This window comes from Dysidea avara, chromosome 3, assembly GCF_963678975.1.
Source record: "Dysidea avara chromosome 3, odDysAvar1.4, whole genome shotgun sequence".
NCBI classification, from domain to species: domain Eukaryota; kingdom Metazoa; phylum Porifera; class Demospongiae; order Dictyoceratida; family Dysideidae; genus Dysidea; species Dysidea avara.
Window position 1 is genome coordinate 42,157,424 of NC_089274.1, and position 18,298 is coordinate 42,175,721.

General features: G+C 34.9%; 1 protein-coding gene across 1 annotated transcript; it reads left to right on the forward strand.

The window, feature by feature from the left end:
* The first annotated feature begins 1,746 nt into the window (after window positions 1-1,746).
* LOC136248294 (gamma-aminobutyric acid type B receptor subunit 2-like) lies at window positions 1,747-16,527 on the forward strand. The gene is made up of 15 exons (XM_066040091.1): window positions 1,747-2,014; window positions 2,111-2,257; window positions 5,985-6,155; window positions 7,539-7,646; window positions 8,811-8,876; window positions 11,294-11,503; window positions 11,632-11,892; window positions 12,075-12,138; window positions 12,191-12,304; window positions 14,311-14,443; window positions 14,493-14,736; window positions 14,791-14,922; window positions 14,973-15,290; window positions 15,341-15,487; window positions 16,250-16,527. Exons 1-15 carry the CDS (start codon window positions 1,802-1,804, stop codon window positions 16,361-16,363), a joined length of 2,442 nt encoding a protein of 813 aa, XP_065896163.1. The 5' UTR covers window positions 1,747-1,801; the 3' UTR covers window positions 16,364-16,527.
* Window positions 16,528-18,298: the final 1,771 nt, after the last annotated feature.

The following is an 18,298-nucleotide window of genomic DNA, read 5'->3' on the forward strand; positions in this document are numbered from 1 at the left end:
TTTCTGCCAAAAAAAACAAGGAGATCTAGCTACATTGCATTAAATTGCTAAAGTACGTTACTAATCCATATAAGAATATTCAGCTATCTAAACAAGTGATTTTCCCATTAGAGCTGATTGCTCTATTAAAGTAAAAGTGACTGCTCTATTAGAGTATTTCGATCAAAATTACCAATAATGAAATTCCATGCGGGTATATAAACAGTATGCGGGCGATGACGCGAAACTGCTAATCAAGTTTCATTGGCCTTAGAGGGCCGGCATTTCAATCATAAATCAGTGCACTGAATGTATGTTACAAAGAAAGCAAGCAGGAATGCAATGGTGGCAAGAAAGAGTCAGCCGAATTAATTCAGTCTAAAACTTAAGGAATTTTGCGCAGTGTGTGAGGAGCAAACATTCTGGCAGACCAGCTGGGCTGTGTGTCACAAGGAGCTGTATTCTGTGAACATCAATAAAGTGCATGGATTCATTAACAATTAATGCAGTGGACTAATTCCAGCAGTGGGTGAATTTTTCTGAGTACAAATTAAAGGACTTGTCGAGTCTTGGACTGGTAGCCTTGAATGAATACTTGAGACCATAAGATCATCCAGATCTCTTAAGCCTCTCATGCATGTGCCATACTCATAGCCACCACACCTTGATTTGGGCCAAGATGTGCATGATGTCAGTTCATATATGCTCATGTTAATTACATATAGCCAACAGAACCCTAGGATTTCTTTACCATAACATTTCACCTGCTTCTCTCCATGCAAAGAAGCTAGCATGTACTGTATTCATTTGTCCCCCACTTGAATATGCTGCAACAATGTGGCCTGTGTGGGTACCCAGGCAGTCTACCTTGAAATCTTTACTACAGCTGATCCAACACAGAGCAGTGCACTTTGTAACAAATACATGAACTTGTGATCTCGCTGGACCAGCTGGACTGGGAATCACTCAAAAAAGGTAAACAAATTCAAGATTATCATCTATGTTGTACACAACATGATGATTTGTACACCCACTTTGCAAGAACAAGAAATTCTGACCACCCTTTTAATCTCTAACCCTTACCATCATCCAAGACCCAGCTCATACCAGTCTCTCCATCTACAATTTTCGCTTTCAAACTATATATCAAGCCTAGCCAAATAGTCTAATTCACATCAATTTTTTTTATGATTTAGCTACCCTATTGTAATTGTACTAATTTTATTAATTTGTCTGCATGTTTTTCTTCGTTTGTAAAGGTGTAAAATATAGGTACTGTAAATAGAAATATAACTTTCCCTTGTAATACTCCCAGCTAGGATTTCTATTGACTGAGAAAAAAATTGAAACTGAGAAGACAAAAAGAGTGAATTAAGTGATTATGATACACAGTCAGTTTGCTTTTGGATATTTAATGTCTTGCAACCCAAAAACCTAGACTCTCACATTATAAATCGTCTTTGACAGTGCTGTCTAAAAGATTCCTGTTTATACTATAAGCACCAACAAGATCATCAAACTCAAGTGTAGCTACTTGTAACTAATACATACTTTATGATAATTAAGTAGCACATATATTAATTAGTACATAATTATAATTGCGTATATAAGGCTAGAATTTTTGAGGTTGCTTGATACTATTGGCACGATCGTATAATGTATGTACAACACAAGTAACCAATGAAATTTACTCTTTGTGAAATTCAAATATGCTGCTCAAATTTTATTGGCTAGTTACTGCACATGCGCGACGCCTGAGTAGTCGTGTGTCAAGCAACCTCAAAACCTCCGTGTCATGATACTCGGCATAATGCCCAGATAGATGATGGTTGGAAATGTTGTTCTTGTTTTCATGTGTTTGTGGTTCACGAATGCGCGTGCAAAAGAAACTCTTCGTCTTGGGGCGCTAATCTCTCAAAAGGGAGACAGTCTGGATTTTACAGGGAGTTTGGTGGCCTTTGATTTGGCATTGCAGACAGTCAACGATGATCCATCACTACGATATGCATTTCAAGTCACACTCAATGATTCAATGGTTAGTAGTATATTTGTTATCGACTATAATAATTTGAGTATTGACTATATATAATAAAACCAGCAAGTTTTAACATGTTTACTTTCCCAACTGCAGTGTCTGGGAGCAGTCAGCATGCGTAGTTTTATTGACCAAATATTTTTATCATCATCTTCTGAAAATCAAATATTGCTAATCGGATCAGATTGCTCTGTAGCTACAGAACCAGTTGCTGAACTATCTCATAACTGGAACCTTGTGCAGGTCAGGACATGAATGTAGCTACAGTATAGGTAGGGCATTATAATGCAGGCATGTGGCCAGCAACTTGAAACTTCACATGATGCACAGTATAGCAGGGGTGGTCCTAGAAAATTTGCTGACTGTTTACAAGTAGCAGAGCAGCTGCTTTACTGATTTTGATTAATTGATTTTTGTTTAAACTGATGACATTAATTTTGGCATAGCTATGCTTCCATACCTGAATACAACATACTACACAAATATGCAATTGCAAAGAACACACATATATAAGGACAATTATATACAAAACAGTAACAATTACATGCATGCACACTTTAATTATCACACAGATAATAAGGTTTTATAGAGGGACAAAGTCTCCGTGTTGATGAGGCACTTCAAATGGAAAGTTGTTCCACCAGTTTAGATCATAGCCATGGTCAGGAAGGTCATAGCTATAGGTATAGCCAACTCTGTTTTATGCTTATATGCAGGGCCGCCCAGAGAAATTAAGGGGCCCAGGGCAAAGAGTTAAAGTGGGGCCCTTCACCCAAGTTGTAAAGTGAAGACCAAAAAAAAAAAAAAAGGTCACAACCTGCTGGCAATGACAATAACTACCCATCACCAACCATATCTCCTTATCTATAAGCTTGCTACACTGCTCCTCTGAAGAATACTGTGACTGCTCTATTAGAGTATTTAGATCTGACTGCTCTATTAGAGTATATCGATCTTTTAAACAGGTATTCAGGGGGCCCTTCATGGGGCCTCCTGGGGCCCCTTTCAGGCTGGGGCCCGGGGCAAAATGCCCCAGTTGCCCCCCCCTGTGGGCGGCCCTGCTTATATGCAAGATCAGAGTCCTGTTCTGATACAATGGTACTGGATACAGACATCACAAAAGGGAGATTAGCTAGTTATGAGTAACAATCACCCACAACATTATTACAGGTGATCATTAATCTTGCCATTTGATAAAACATAAATTCTAAAGTTTAGTGCAAATGGAAGCAAGCAATCTATGAGGCTTGAATAGCTAACTTTACATTGTGCAGCATGTAATATGATTACTCTGACTGTTCTATTTGAGTAGTTTTTGATAATTTGATGACTAGTTTTTGGAACTGCTGAAACTCCATACCTGTAGAGTAGCAGAAGAGGTTGGTCATGCATCATAGTCCCACCCATAGCCCTATAGTGCACCAAGATATGAACTTCCAAATTTCACATTTTAACCGTAACTTTAGATTAAGAGTATGTATATTTATTCTGTTTTTGCATATGATTATATTCACAAATTTTTATTAGTCATTTCCATGGCAATTTAGTGTTGTTTAGTACAGGTTTTCATTTTAGTTTAGTTTTGGTTTAGTATAGTATACAGAAAGTAATTTATGCTTACTAAAATAGGTTTTAGTTTAAGTAACACTACTGCAATTATGTCGTGATATACATATTGATCCGATTTACTCAATTCAAAACTAGTCCTAGACACTTTTGAGTTTTGCCAAACAATTTTAGGTGATGAATACTCTCATTGCACCCAACAATTTATAATGACCGATTTTGAAATTTTGTTTTTAGTGGAAGGTTATATCCATTTTTCCTAATTTCTGTTATTTGCATACTTAAGAATTTGAATTTGACTTCATTAAGAAGAATGACCACAATAAAACTTGTAGTGACAGTTTTTTGATATTCAATTTACTTTTTGTTTTATGGTGGCTTGGGAAATGAAATTTATGAAATATCACTGTCTTTAAACATGTATGTAGCAACACCATAGACAAATAAAAACACTATTAAGTAGTACATTATAGTATACTAATGAGCACGGCACAATATAAAGGGTGTATCCATTCACTGGACTGGATTACTGGACTGGACTACTGGACTCTTTTGTTTTCTTGCCAGACTTAACTAAAATTAAGTATCTTAGAAACTGACACCATTCACCACGAGACATAAAACTTGCATTGTACATTGATCACAAAAACTACACTAAAACCTTAGTGCAGTTCATTATCGTAATTAGCCTACTGCTAACAATGTTTCGAGCAGTGTGCACTGTTAACACTGCCATCTTATCTATTTAGCCTTCTTTTGTAAAATAGCACACCATATATATGTTTTACACCATGCAATTACACTATGATGTAGAAATTACTTGTAGTCTGTGCATTCACTCTAACTTTGCCGGCTCTTTGGTTTATGATGTTTGTAAATAGCAACGAGTATGCAGTGTTAAAGAATTGTTTCCCAATGCGCACACTTTCAAACAGGAAGGTAAGGTTACACAAAAATACAGTGAGTGTAACAGGGGTATAGACCTCCAAAACTGTATAGCACCTTTTTCAAACATACTTAATATAACATCTTTAAACAGGCTGTAGGACCAGGTATCTTACAGACCTTCAGCACTTGTGCTGTAATGCCTAATTTTTAAAAGATAGACTACAGTTAGCTGTATATGCCTCTTTTTAAAAAATATGTAAAGACAAGACATGGAGAGGAAAGCCCTAGCTTCAAGTGTGGTGTACTACTCTATGACATCACTTTTAGTGGTTGAAAAAGGTGTTTGTGGTTGAAAAATCTGTTTGAGAAAATTTGTGAGTCCAGTAGTCCAGTCCAGTAGTCCAGTCCAGTGAATGGATACACCCCAATATAAAAGTATAATAACATGTCTAGTTAAATGTGTGTGGGCGGGCAAGTTGAATATAATTATTTTTGGAAGTTTATGTCTTGAAGCACTATAGAGTAGCTATTCACAACTGTATCCATGTAAGTATATACAAGGGGAACATGAATATTCATGGTCATACTTTGCAGAGGACTTCAGTAGGTCTCGGAAACAATCCCACAAGCCTCAAAATTATAATAAAATACTCCAGAGTCACCACTGAGATCTGGTAGCATGTATATCAAAATTGTAAATCAACACAGCACATTAATAGCCATATAGCTATCATATGACCAGCTTAGGTTTTGCAACCTTTGTCATGCATTCATGCAAGATCTGTTACTATTGCTTCTAGACCATATTTATATGTACGTATGTTGTGTGTAAACAATTATGTGCAAACATGCACACACACGCATAATAATAGAAGCTGTACATGTTGGTTTATTTAATCAAATTTGTCTATTCCAGTACTTTTGTATTATTGAATGCATACTGAAATATGTCCTTATTATTAAATTGTAATGACAGTTATTCATCGTGTTCTATAATTGAAATTAAAACATTTCAACACAATTATAGTTCACACAATAGCACAACAACCTGTTTGATACTTTCATGTACACAACTGTAGCTACATAGCATAATTATTTGAAGCAGGCTGTATTGTGTGTTTCATTCACATAGTATATGCACAAGAATATTTGAGTTAGTTCTATAATACCCATCCCTGGTTTGATTAGCCTAAATACATGCTTGCTTGAATTGGCATAACATTTAGTTTGGATAATTGCCTAATAGTATGCAAAATTTGCTACAAAACAATTCATTGCATTCTATCACGTGCAGTAACTACAAAATTAATGTAATTTATTGCATCATAATAAACTGAGGTTAACATACTTGCTGTGGGTGTAGGATATGACCTAAGTACAGTGACATTAGATTGGTCAAGATACACATCTCGTAAATTAGTTTAACAAGTTTCAGTCATGTGATATGCCATGCCATCAAAGATTGAATAGTCTTGCTGTACACTTAAGCTATACTACACTATGTCATCCTTTTTAGATTTCATCACAATCAACATCACCTCATCTTTCTGATAGCAAAGTGTTTCCACTCTTCCTTAGAACAGTACCAAGTGATGCAGAGATCACTGTAGGAATTACACAAGCCATGAAGCAGTTTGGATGGTCTAGGATTGCTGTTATAACAGAGTCAGCAAACATTTTCACTTTTGTAAGTATATCACTATGATGGTGACAAGTTTATGTGGAAGAAGCAGGACAAATGACAACTATACAAGCATGTACAGTACAGCCAAACATAAGTTTTTTTAAAAATTACATATCAAAAGTAAATTCTATAGGGGTTTAGGAATGAGGGCTTGCACCAGGTGTAGTCAAGCAGGTGTCTGGGTCACAATTCCCCTGAAGTTTTAGGCAATTTAGTAATTTTAGGTATAACAATAAATTATGCTTTCTGAATGTATTATATTCTGCTATAATTTTGTATTGGAAATTAATGTTTCAATTTCATTGACTTCTAAAAGGCAATTTTGCAAAAAAAATGTATAACAGTTTCAAAAATTAATGAATGGAATTATCATAACACGCTTCCTAAACAATTCCCATGAAGTAAATTACTTTAAGACTTGTTCAAAAGATTTCAGCATTTATCTGTGAAAAATCATAAATATGAAGTAACTTTTCTATTTTGTATGCACCACAAAAACCTCCATTTCAACATGAAAGCCTCCATTTCAACATGAAAGCCTCCATTTCAACATGAAAGCTTCCATACTGTAGTGGACACTTCCCCTGATTCACTTTAAAAAGTGTCAAGATATACAATGGCAGATCAAGGGGGTATACATGGAGCAAGCACAGGATACATGACCTCCTTTTGCTTCTCCCATACCCTTACTCATGCTCAAATCAAAGAAGTGTTTTATACAATTGCATACTCTAACAGAATAGTCATCGCATGCAACACAGAGGATCCTCCATATATATCCCAAATTTCCTATGAGGCTAAAGTATGTGCTTAGCATGGTGCTGCTAAAACAAGTAATTGTACTGAACAGTACCTGTCATTTGTATTTCATAATCACTGACATCCCTATAACTGAGGACCACAGTTTTAAACTTCTGGCTAAAACACTAAAATTATTACAAGATGAGGTTCTTAAAATATCTACTAATTAATGCATATTTCCAAGGTGCAAAAGTTAGGTGATATTATACCACTAAAATTAGGAACATAATGGAAAAATGTGACAAAAGTCAATTTTTTGGTGTTGCTTTCATGCTCTAATATTAATAAAGCTACTTAGGCATTATACAAATATCCTTAGAACAAATACAATGCTATCTAAGGTTTGGATGATTGTCAATTTAATAGGAGTCTATGCACTTCATTAACTGATAGATATTAACAGTCAATGGTACCTTTTGTACACATTCACAATTCCATGTACAAATTGTGTACATGGAAATGAGAGCATTACAGTTAATATGTGCACGAAAGCATCTATTAATCTTACACATTCACATCATAATGAGTTCACCTGTGTTATGATTTACTGCATAAACAGTGCTCACTCATTTTATACCTTTCCAGATCTCACCACGACTTAAGTCTCGTACTTCACAAGACAAAATTAAAATAACAAGAGAATTTAGATTTAACACTTTGAATGATATACCTGCTATAATCAAGCAGTTGAAAGTGAGTATTTAATATGTGTATATATTTTGTATCACTAGCTACAATTAATAATTATATATGTTCAGGACTAGCTAATCAAATAAATTTTGGTATTTCTGACTGAATTTCTCAAAATTCAAATTAAACACTATTTTAGAGTGCATACCAGAGTGTGTGTTATTGTATATGTACTTTGATCATTGCTGTGCAAAAAATGGATTCAGGGGGTGCTTTAGGGTGCTGAAGAACTTCTGCGTGCTATCCTGGAAACTAGTGAAAGCCACAGGTGTAATTGCACAGATAATGAAAAGATATAGAAGAGCAAGGGAAAAGGCTAAATTCCTTATCAAATTATGTTTAGAGAAAGCTTAAAGTCAACTACTCTATTAGAACATCCAAAAATGATTTCATTAATGACCTAAAGTTCATTAAATTGAGGTTTTAGTTGCAAAAGATCAAATTTGAAGCTACCACTAAAACTGAAAATGTGAAGTCAGCCATATTTTCAGAATCATTATTCAAAAGCACTGATGAAGTATTCATTTTTGTAGTTCAATAACATATATAAGCAATTTAAGCAATTCGTATGGCAGGATGTTTGGCACAATGGCGAGATAGCAGTACACAGGTCAAAAAAAGGTTCACTATCAACACACGCACACACACGCACGCACACACACACACACACACACGCACACACACGCACGCACACACACACACACACGCACACACACACACACACTGGTTATAGTTTAGAAGAGTTTGCTTCCAGGGATTCTATGCCTGATCAATCTCCACTAAAGTTATACTGTGTACGTATATATGTATATCCATTCTACTTTTGCATTTGAGGGAATGTAAGTTCATGTAAAGTTCTTTACCAACATAAACAACTGTGATTGCACTTTTAGTGTATTACCACCACTTTTTGCTAATAAAATTACAAATATTGTTTTAGCTCCTGAGGATTGCAGCATCAGATTTCATGTGGGGACATACCCACAGACACCCTAGCATGATTCGCATGCTAAGTGTACTTTGCACACTGTCCAAGTTATCAATAATCCCCTGCTTTAAATTTTATTGCATTGTGAAATCCTATAGATCCACCCCTGAATGGTGGTCTTACTAAGGATGTGTTTGTAAGTATAATGACATAACTTAAGTATGTATGACCATTTCTAGAATTCTCCAGCTAGAATAATTTATGCCAACATGTATGAACACAATGCAGTAGAAGTGATATGCTTGGTAAGTCCATACATGTAACAGCTAATGATATATATATCTAACTTAAAATTGAGAATGGAATATCTTTATGGTAATGTGCTGTGTAGCCAAGAAAGCTAGTACATCACACCAACCATGGGCTTATTGATAGGAAGAAAGACAATGGGGTTTTTGTACATGCGTAGCTCCATGGTCTAAACTGCACCATTTTGCACTGGAGCTGTAGGACAGGCTACACAGCAAACTTAATCAAAATCTCTCTAGTCATTTCCAAGATCATAAGTTACAATTTTTTCATTGTTGTTCATTCATGGGAAATAGATAGACATAACTTCTTTTTTGCGCACCTTACAAACATTACTATTAAAACAAACGCTTTACTAGATTGTCTTACACATGAACAGTGTGTGAACTCATATAAGTGCCAAGTTTGAAACTTGTCAGATCAATATTCATAGTGAAGTAGATGGTAAACAGAGGATCTTATGGCTACAGCTTATGGGAATGACTTGAAAATTGTTGCGTTCATAGATAAACTATCGTAGTGCAATTGTTTCATGGCTTTAAAAGAATTGGAACAACAGCTACAGAGTTACAAAACAAGCATCAAAGTGTAGGATTGTTGGATCAAGATACTCTAATAGAACAGACATCTAAGGAAAAAGTGCACTAAAATGTAACATATAAGCTGTCCAGAATTCGAGTCCAGGATCTCAACACCAACACCCTAACTGTGAGGCACTACTGTTGTAGCACTATATAGATGTTGCTATGATCCATTTGTTATACTATACAATCATACAGAACCAGTCTCACATAGGGAACAGCCAAGAAATGATTGCAATGATGTTAATATTAAAAACACACAGCCATTATTAACATTAACATCATTGCAGTCACATGGCCAGCACCTTTGATTTCACAATTTTTAACCCAGGCCATATACTTTTTTCACAGCTTATTTGTTTTTGTGTGAATTTCACTTCTTTTTGCACTTTAAAAGGTCCCATGCAAATCAAATTTTTTACTCTTGCAATTTTGAGGACTATTTCTAGTACAATGTACATAGAATGTTCTAGAACAATCTAGAGAATTTCCATTTTATATGAAATTACAAACTATTCACTATAACCATCATATATAAGGCAGAATTAAAAATTAAATGAGGTGAATGGCCATGATAGCAGTGGTTATGGATTTAGGTGTTAGTTGTGGAAGTCCCGCATTCGAATCCTATTAACTTTTTATGTTTCCCTCATGCACTCTTGGTGACTGTTCTATTAGAGTATCTTCGCCTTACTTGTTTTGTTTTTGCTTTGTAACTCTATAGCTGTTGCTCTAATTTCTTTCAAACCATCAAAAGGTGCTTCTATGATATTTAACTGTATGCAAGGCAGAGAAGGGGGGGCAAGGGGGCTGTACCCATGTCAAAAAGATTATGGAGGGGCTTATCCCCCCTAAAATCATCTATAGCTGTCTTTGATCGATTGTGCTGATTGTATTACACCAAATAGCTGATCAACTGAATCAAGATTAATATACCCTAATAGAGCAGTCACCCTAATATAACTGTCAACAAATATAATATTAATGGTGACTGCTAAAACCATTCTCAGATTCAATTTTGAGAGTCTAAATCTCAAAAATTTCCTGGAGGGAGAGCGGCAGCTAAAATCACTCCCAGATTCAATCCCAGATGGCCTAATTTTCAACTTTCCTGGGGGGCATGCTCCCAGACCCCCTAGATTGGCTAAGACATGTCATCCCCTGGATAAGCCTAGCTACACCCCCCATCCACTAAATAAAGGTGTCTCCTCTGCCCCTGATGATAAATATTCATATTGTTATGGACATTTATTCACGTAAAAAAAGACCAATCGAACTTTTTTATGGCTACAAAGTAAACTATATCTTGAAAATTGGTATATACATCCATATGTACATACCAATTTTCAAGATATAGTTTACTCTGTAACCATAATTTATAAAAAAATTAATCTTTTTTACGTGAATGAATGTCCATAATTCTATGAATATTTATCAGATTCCCAGGAAACTTGGATGTGAATTTTCCTCTTTATCTGCACTGAATAAATGAGTCACATGTTTGCATTTTATAACAATTAATTTTTTTGCAAAGTGTGCAAAAAGAAGAAGGAAAATCTTGACCCCATAAACCCTTTAATAAACATCAAAAATTGGCCATTTGGAATGGCTGGAATGATTTGCCCTATACCTGGCAAGCAACTAGAATGGTGTGCTTTGAAGAAGGGGCCATGGAAGCTACATTTTGTTTTTTCTTGTCAATATACCCATGCTGTGCATGCCAACATTCTTGGCCACACAACATGCTACCATGTATCTTAATGTGTTCATTATTTATAATTGCATAGTATTTTAAAATGACGTTAAAGACTCTTGTCGATCACATCTTATAGGCTGCTAGAAATGGAATGGTCTATCCTAAGTACCAATGGATGTTTATAAACTGGTACTCAGATGACTGGTGGGTTAAAAGCAAACGTACTTCTGATAATTGCTTAATCAGTGATTCAGCTTTGCAAGATTTAGTAAGAAACTCGTTAACTTTTGATTTCTATCCTAAAGTAGAAAAGGAAGATGAAAATCGACCAAATGTGGGAAACATAGTACGTTATTTCATATAACTGAAATACTAGCTTATATTAAGTATGTAATAATAGTAGATGATTACATTGGATTGTGTCTGTCATTGCTTGATGTGATATTATGCACTGACCTCTCTCCTTATCTACAGACTTGGAATTACTTTAGACAATATTTTGATGAAAACCTTGAAAGATACAAAATAAATAATACATCTCGACTGCTGGGAATACATGATAGTGCCTTTATGTTTGATACAGTCTGGACTGCAGCACTGGCAATCAACAGTACTGCATCTAAACTACCCAGTGGTGTGACTTTGAAAAATGTTACATACAATGGTCCATTTTCTAAAAATATCTCCAGACTTTTATATGAAGAAGCACTGAAAGTAAAGTTTTTTGGACTGACCGTAAGTTACAGGGTATAATGCTGTGTTTTAATATACTATTTATCTATGTTCTTTACCCTCCTGTCTTGTTTTTTGTTGGGAAATGTAATTGTATACATGCATACATGGTTTTGAGTGTATGTAGAATCACCTGCATCATTGTTATTAATGACTGGTCATACTTGTTGCACTATACCTTTCAGGGAGATGTTTCTTTTCATGAAAATGGTGACAGGCCAGGAAAAATAACATTCTTTCAGTACAGAAGTTAGTATATATATATATATTTTATCTGACAATTAAACGTTCCATGTAACAGCTATTAATTCAGATGATTACAATTCCAGTGGTTTAACCAAAGTACAATATGCTTCATTACGAAATGATATCTTTATGTATGACGATGGAGAAAGCAGTAACACAGTTTTTCCAGGTTACATATGTGATGATAAGACATTAAATTTTTATATGCATGAAATACACTAACATCAACTTGAAATGTGATTATCTTGTACTGATATGTATGCACTGAATTAAGTACTCTCTTTTACAGCATCCGCAAGGTATATACACAAAGTGGGCTGTCCAATTCTGCTCCAGCAGCAGTAATAGTGCCCATATCTGTAGCTAATTGAGCCTAAGTTTTGATTCAAAGAAGTGAACAAACTACACCTTTGGCTACAAACAATCTAGCCCACCATCTAGGAAGAGGAGCTTCATCTTTGAGATCAGACATCTTACCAAAAACAAAGACTAGCTGCACAAACTATACAGTAAACATTAGAGAAGTTTGTACATAGCAAACTGGTTCAGTATTGCATATTGAATTAAATCATGCAATGCAATACATTTTTAAGTCTGTCTTCAATAATCATCATTGTGCCTGCATAGAAAAGAAGAAATGTGAGTAAAAACAAACATCAAAGTCAGCCATAGGCTGGTTTAGGGGCCTTATAAAGTACAAAAAGAAGTGAAATCCACACAAAAACAGCTAAGTTGTGAAAAAATGGTGCGGCCTTAAAAAGCCTGGGTGAAAAAAGTTGTGAAATCAAAGGTGGTGGTTGCAATGATTTTAATGCTAAAAAATTTTGTTAATGCTAAAAATTTTTAATAATGGCTGTGCAGTGGCAGGTCTAGATGGGTTTCTGGGGTTTCGACAGAAACCCCCTTTTAAAATTAGCTTAGTGGCATTCTCAATACAAAAACATTATTGTATTGACAATTTATCATAGCAAACAACTATATACCAGTAGCATGCATGCAGTTGCACTTAACTAACACCAATTATAGCTATTAAACCCTCAACAACACTTCACTTTTCATCTCCCACTGCATTAAAACGATCGAGATACTCTAGTAGAACAGTCATGTAACTACCCTAATAGAGCAACCAAAGCTATAGCTTGTAGTCACCATTATTTGCCCTAAAGTTAGCTATAGTACTTAGTAACTATTTACAGTTTAAAGCATTGAATTTATCGTAATTGCTAACTAAAAATAGCCTAAAATCCGATTTCAGAGCTTTTAAAATCTCAAATATTTTCTGGAGAATTGCCTTATTTAGCTATACCAATTTTCAGAAACCCCCTTTTAAAAATCCTAGATCTGCCACTGCGCTATGTACATTGTTAAAAAATTTATAAGCATTAACATTATTGCAGCCATTTCTTGGCCACCACCTTTGATTTCACAACTTTTTGTCACCCAGGATTTTTAAGGCCACACCATTTTTTCACAGCTTAGCTGTTTTGTGTGGTTATATTATGAGCTCTAAACCTGCTACTATACCTTTGTCAACTATAGGTAAGCCTTCTCCAGTTGCTAACATACATATTTAAACTCATGCATATTCAAAGTTTATCTATGCAACAGTGGCCCTTAGGTAGCTACGATCTCTTTTTTAACATTTGTTTAAAACGGCCACTGTTGAACATAACTTTATACCATCTAATGTGTAGGTGCATATCTATCCTATTTTAGTTAGGTTGAAGAAAATTTGTTGTAAGGATAAAATCACTCATGTATGAAAATAAGCACTAGTAAAACATCCTGTCTGATGGTATGCTTATACTTTGCACAGTACAGTTGAACTGTAAGTATGGATGTATATATACCACAGATCAAGAAATTGTATATATGTATCTCTTGCCTTCATCTAATTGCTTCATGACATAATCCTGACTAACATTTCAAGCTTAGAAAATATTGATACTATATAGCTGGGTATTAGACTATTTTTCTAGATAGACTCAGCATTTTTTCTAGACATCACCAGTAAACATAAATTGATAGTCCTATATATACTTTTTACTATGTTTTGATTTAACTGAAAGCTTTACAAGTCGGTATGCTAGATCTTATGTAGATAGTCCATGCAAAGATTGTCATGTGAAGTGTGTGTTACTGGGCAATATGCACTTGTATTATCTATTTGTACAGATGGGATTACTGTGGATGAAGAATACATTCATATTGACCTACCATTGTTTGTTTTTTATACTGTGTTGGCTCTGCTTGGAGTATTCTTTGCTGCAGCCTGTTTACTGTTCAACTTATGGTGTAAAGATATAAAGTATGTTACTGTGTACCATGTATGGTTGGCAATTCATTTACACATTTAGATTAGTGAAGCTTACCAGTCCATATGTCAATGTGATGATTATAGCTGGAGCAGTTATATTTTACGTAACAGTGATTTTGTTTGGAGTGGATGAAAATGTGGCATCATCTTCAACAGTAGATCATCTGTGTCAGACAAGAATTTGGCTAGTAGCATTTGGGTTTAGTTTGTTGTTTGGAACTATCTTTGCCAAAGCATGGCGGATATATTACATCTTTAAACTAGCTGGGCGCACTTCCAAATTTGTGAGTATGAAATTAAAACGTACACTATGGCTGCTTATAATATTAATTCTATAGGCAGTCAAAGACATATACCTGTTTGCAATTGTTGCAGTACTTGTTCTAATAGACACTATAATAATGTTACCATCAACAGTGATCTCAAGTGCTGTGTTAAGAAGGGAAGAAGAAGAAATTGAAAGAAAAAATGTTTGTACTGTGTAGTGAATGGAATATTTTATTTTGTTGTTTTCATTTAGGGTGTTGATTTGCCTCAAATAGTTAGGATCTGCACATCTGATCAGTCGGTAGTTTGGCTACTAATACTTTTTGGATATAAAGGATTTGTCTTATTAGTTGGGTTATTTCTTGCCTTTGAGACACGTAAAGTGAAATACTCATCATTAAATGAGTCTCGATTTATTGCAATGTCAGTTTATGGAGCAGTTATAGTATCAATAACTCTTACTCCAATTGGATTTTTGCTGGAAAACTTCCCAAATGTGCAGTATGGGGTGGCTGGAATAATGGTGCTGTTGACTACAACAGTGATATTGGCATTACTTTTTGTTCCAAAGGTAACCAATTACTTGCTGAGTATCGAGAGTAATATTACCTCATGCTACAGATGTACAAGGTTTATAACAAGAGAGAAGTTTATGAGAATAGCAACACTAATGCACAGACCAGTGTTGACTTACCTGAGGATAGATACAAGAAGACAATAGAAAGTTTAAATGTGGAAATCAAAACACTAACCAGGCAACTACAAAAGGTATGAGCATACATTGAGTGAAATACAAATAGTATAGTGATATAGGATTATAATCCATCTTGCAATTAAAAATTTCCATCTCTACTAAACTAGTTGAACTAGTGTATTTATAAAACATTATGTCTGGTATAAATACCATCAAAACATGTTGGTATAGTGTTGAGCATAATACATGTCAGAATATCAAGTGTATATATTTCCACATATTAAAATTGAGCATATATGCACTAAATTTTTTTAACACTGTATAAGTGAAAATTTCAAGGGATAACATTTTCCCAAGTGATGACAGCCTCATGAAAATAGTGATAGGTTACACGTTCTGATTGTTTCAGGAATTTCACAAAAATATGCCAAATTATCTTTTACATATTTATTTCTATACCTATCACAAAATTGTATATCACAACCATGTAAGCAACATGGCACCATGTAAGCAACATGGCACCATGTATGACCTAACAATTATGCAGAAGCGCAATCACTTCAGATTGTCTCACATTCACCATATTGTTTACTTAACAAATCCTGTTGCAATACAAATACTTTATGTTCCCAGCTTCAGCCACCATTCACACTCTAAAATATATGACAACAAATGCACAAAATATAGGCATATAAAATCTCCTTGCTAATCAGATTATACCTTTCATGTGTGTTCACCTTCATGTTATAAAAATCACTAGCATGCCATAATATCTTGACATTGCACTACACTTTTATACTTTCTATTTGATCACATGTCTCCTTTGCTTTTAATAGTTAAGAAGTGGCCAGTTAAGTGAAGATGATGTGGCCAAGAGTACCGATGACTTGAATGATTATGAGTTGGATAATGCCTCATCACGACATAACCTGCACAATGAGGATAGCTAAACTTCAAACATTATCATACATAACAATGCAATGGTCACAGTTCATGCATACATATACACACTAGTCATGTCACGCAGGCTATTTGTTGTGCTTCTGTAAACTGTTTGATATAATTACATGTGAGTCCCTTTTGTGAAGAGCCTTGTCATTATAATCTTATTTCATTGATGCTCAAATCACTTTTTTTATAGCTATATACTCAAGAGAACTGTTACTGTATAACTAACTCATTTTTACCTTTCTCTGTTGCAAAAGCAGCTGTGAAAGCCATCCTAACACTAATACTAAAAATTCCTCCACTTTCAAGCTGTATTTATGTTAAATTAAGGCAGATGGGGCACAGATAATCCTACCAATACCCTAAGCCTTGCAGGTAAGGGTCATGAGTTAACTACAATAAGTAACCAGCTGTAATACAGTCAGTCTGTAAAGCAGTCGATTTGTTTTGGTATATTTTTTGTATGGTTAATGTTGTTTTTGCTGTTTTGTTTTTTTTGTTGTGCATTTTGTATAATCTTGTGTTTCTGTGTGTATGTTTCTCTCCTCATTTTTCACATACAGCTACAGATACGCCTAGTAACATTTCAGTTTTACAGTAAAGTGTTTTAGGCCACTCCTTGTCATCTCTAGCTATCATCCTTTCAAAATCATGCATGCAAAATGAGTTCAATATAACTAAATCCAGCTGTAGACGAATTTTTGATTTAGCAGTCAGACTCTCAGAGTATCAGTTTCTTCTAGAAGAATCTTCTTGACCGGGGATTACCCATAGTGGGAATGTTACAATATTGCTATCTATTATTCAACTTTATGCATGTATGAGCTTTTCCTCATCCACTTGTGGGGTAAATATACTCCACTATCATTCAAAGGGTGTGACTTTTTTGCATGATGGTAGTAAGCAGGGAATTTCCCTATCTTAGATCATCACTGAAGGTGGCTAATTTTGAGGAAAGCTCCTGAAAGTATCTTGAAGTGCGACTAAAACTGATGTAAATAGAAAATTGCATAACTTACTCTCCCAACTTTCATCTGCTACCACTGTATTGCCCATCCAACAAGCTCTAGCTCTACTCTAATCAGCTCCATTGTGTCTTTGTGAGCTAGCTACATGCTTGTATTTTCTCTGAATATCATAATGATACTAAACTAGCCATGTGGAATGCATGGATATTAAGGGTTGCATGGTGCATCAGTCAGTGGTATATATATATATATATATATTATGCATTATCGGATTCAAATTCAATAAGATGTGCACATATGCATACACAGGTACACATGTCTAAAGTTATGATAAAATCTATGTAGACTTTTCTTGCATCCAGGATTGTTTCAAAGGTAAGAAATAGATGCATTAATGCCACTTATTGTTAATTTATGTTTCAAATCAAGAAAGTTAACCTAAACAAATGTGGGCAGGAGGCTCATTATTCATTACAGTCATACATGCACCTGACTGTTTTATTAGTTAGCTATTTGTATGCTCTATTAGAGTATCTCGATCTTAATCTTAACTTATTGAGAAGTGAAAGAACTAAAGTCCTACTCCTGATATTGGGTTGGTCTTTAGCCTTCCTTTCTCTATGCCCAGATAGGTATAAGCAAGTTAGTCTATACAATCATTAAGCAATGAGATGCTGGAATGTCCCATGATCTCATAATAATGACCAAATTTAGCAGTGAGACATATAGAAATACAGGTAGGGGATCTGAAACATAAAATTAACAATAGGTGACCTAATATATAAACACCACCACCCCAACCCATCCATAGCTTACTATATATAAGAGTAATAATTACTTGCTATTGTGTAAAATAAGGCATACCCATGACAAATAGTCCTACACTATATAGCTATGTGCAAGGTATAAACCCTAACCCTTAACAGTTTCATCAGTATTGTAGATATATGTGACTGGATTTGTGAAAAG

Coding starts and splice junctions, on each gene's coding strand:
- LOC136248294 (XM_066040091.1), top strand. CDS start 1,802: ATGATGGTTGGAAATGTTGTTCTTGTTTTCATGTGTTTGTGGTTCACG. Junction 12,139..12,190: donor AACATTCTTTCAGTACAGAA/GTTAGTATATAT, acceptor TCCATGTAACAG/CTATTAATTCAGATGATTAC. Junction 14,737..14,790: donor CTGGGCGCACTTCCAAATTT/GTGAGTATGAAA, acceptor TTAATTCTATAG/GCAGTCAAAGACATATACCT.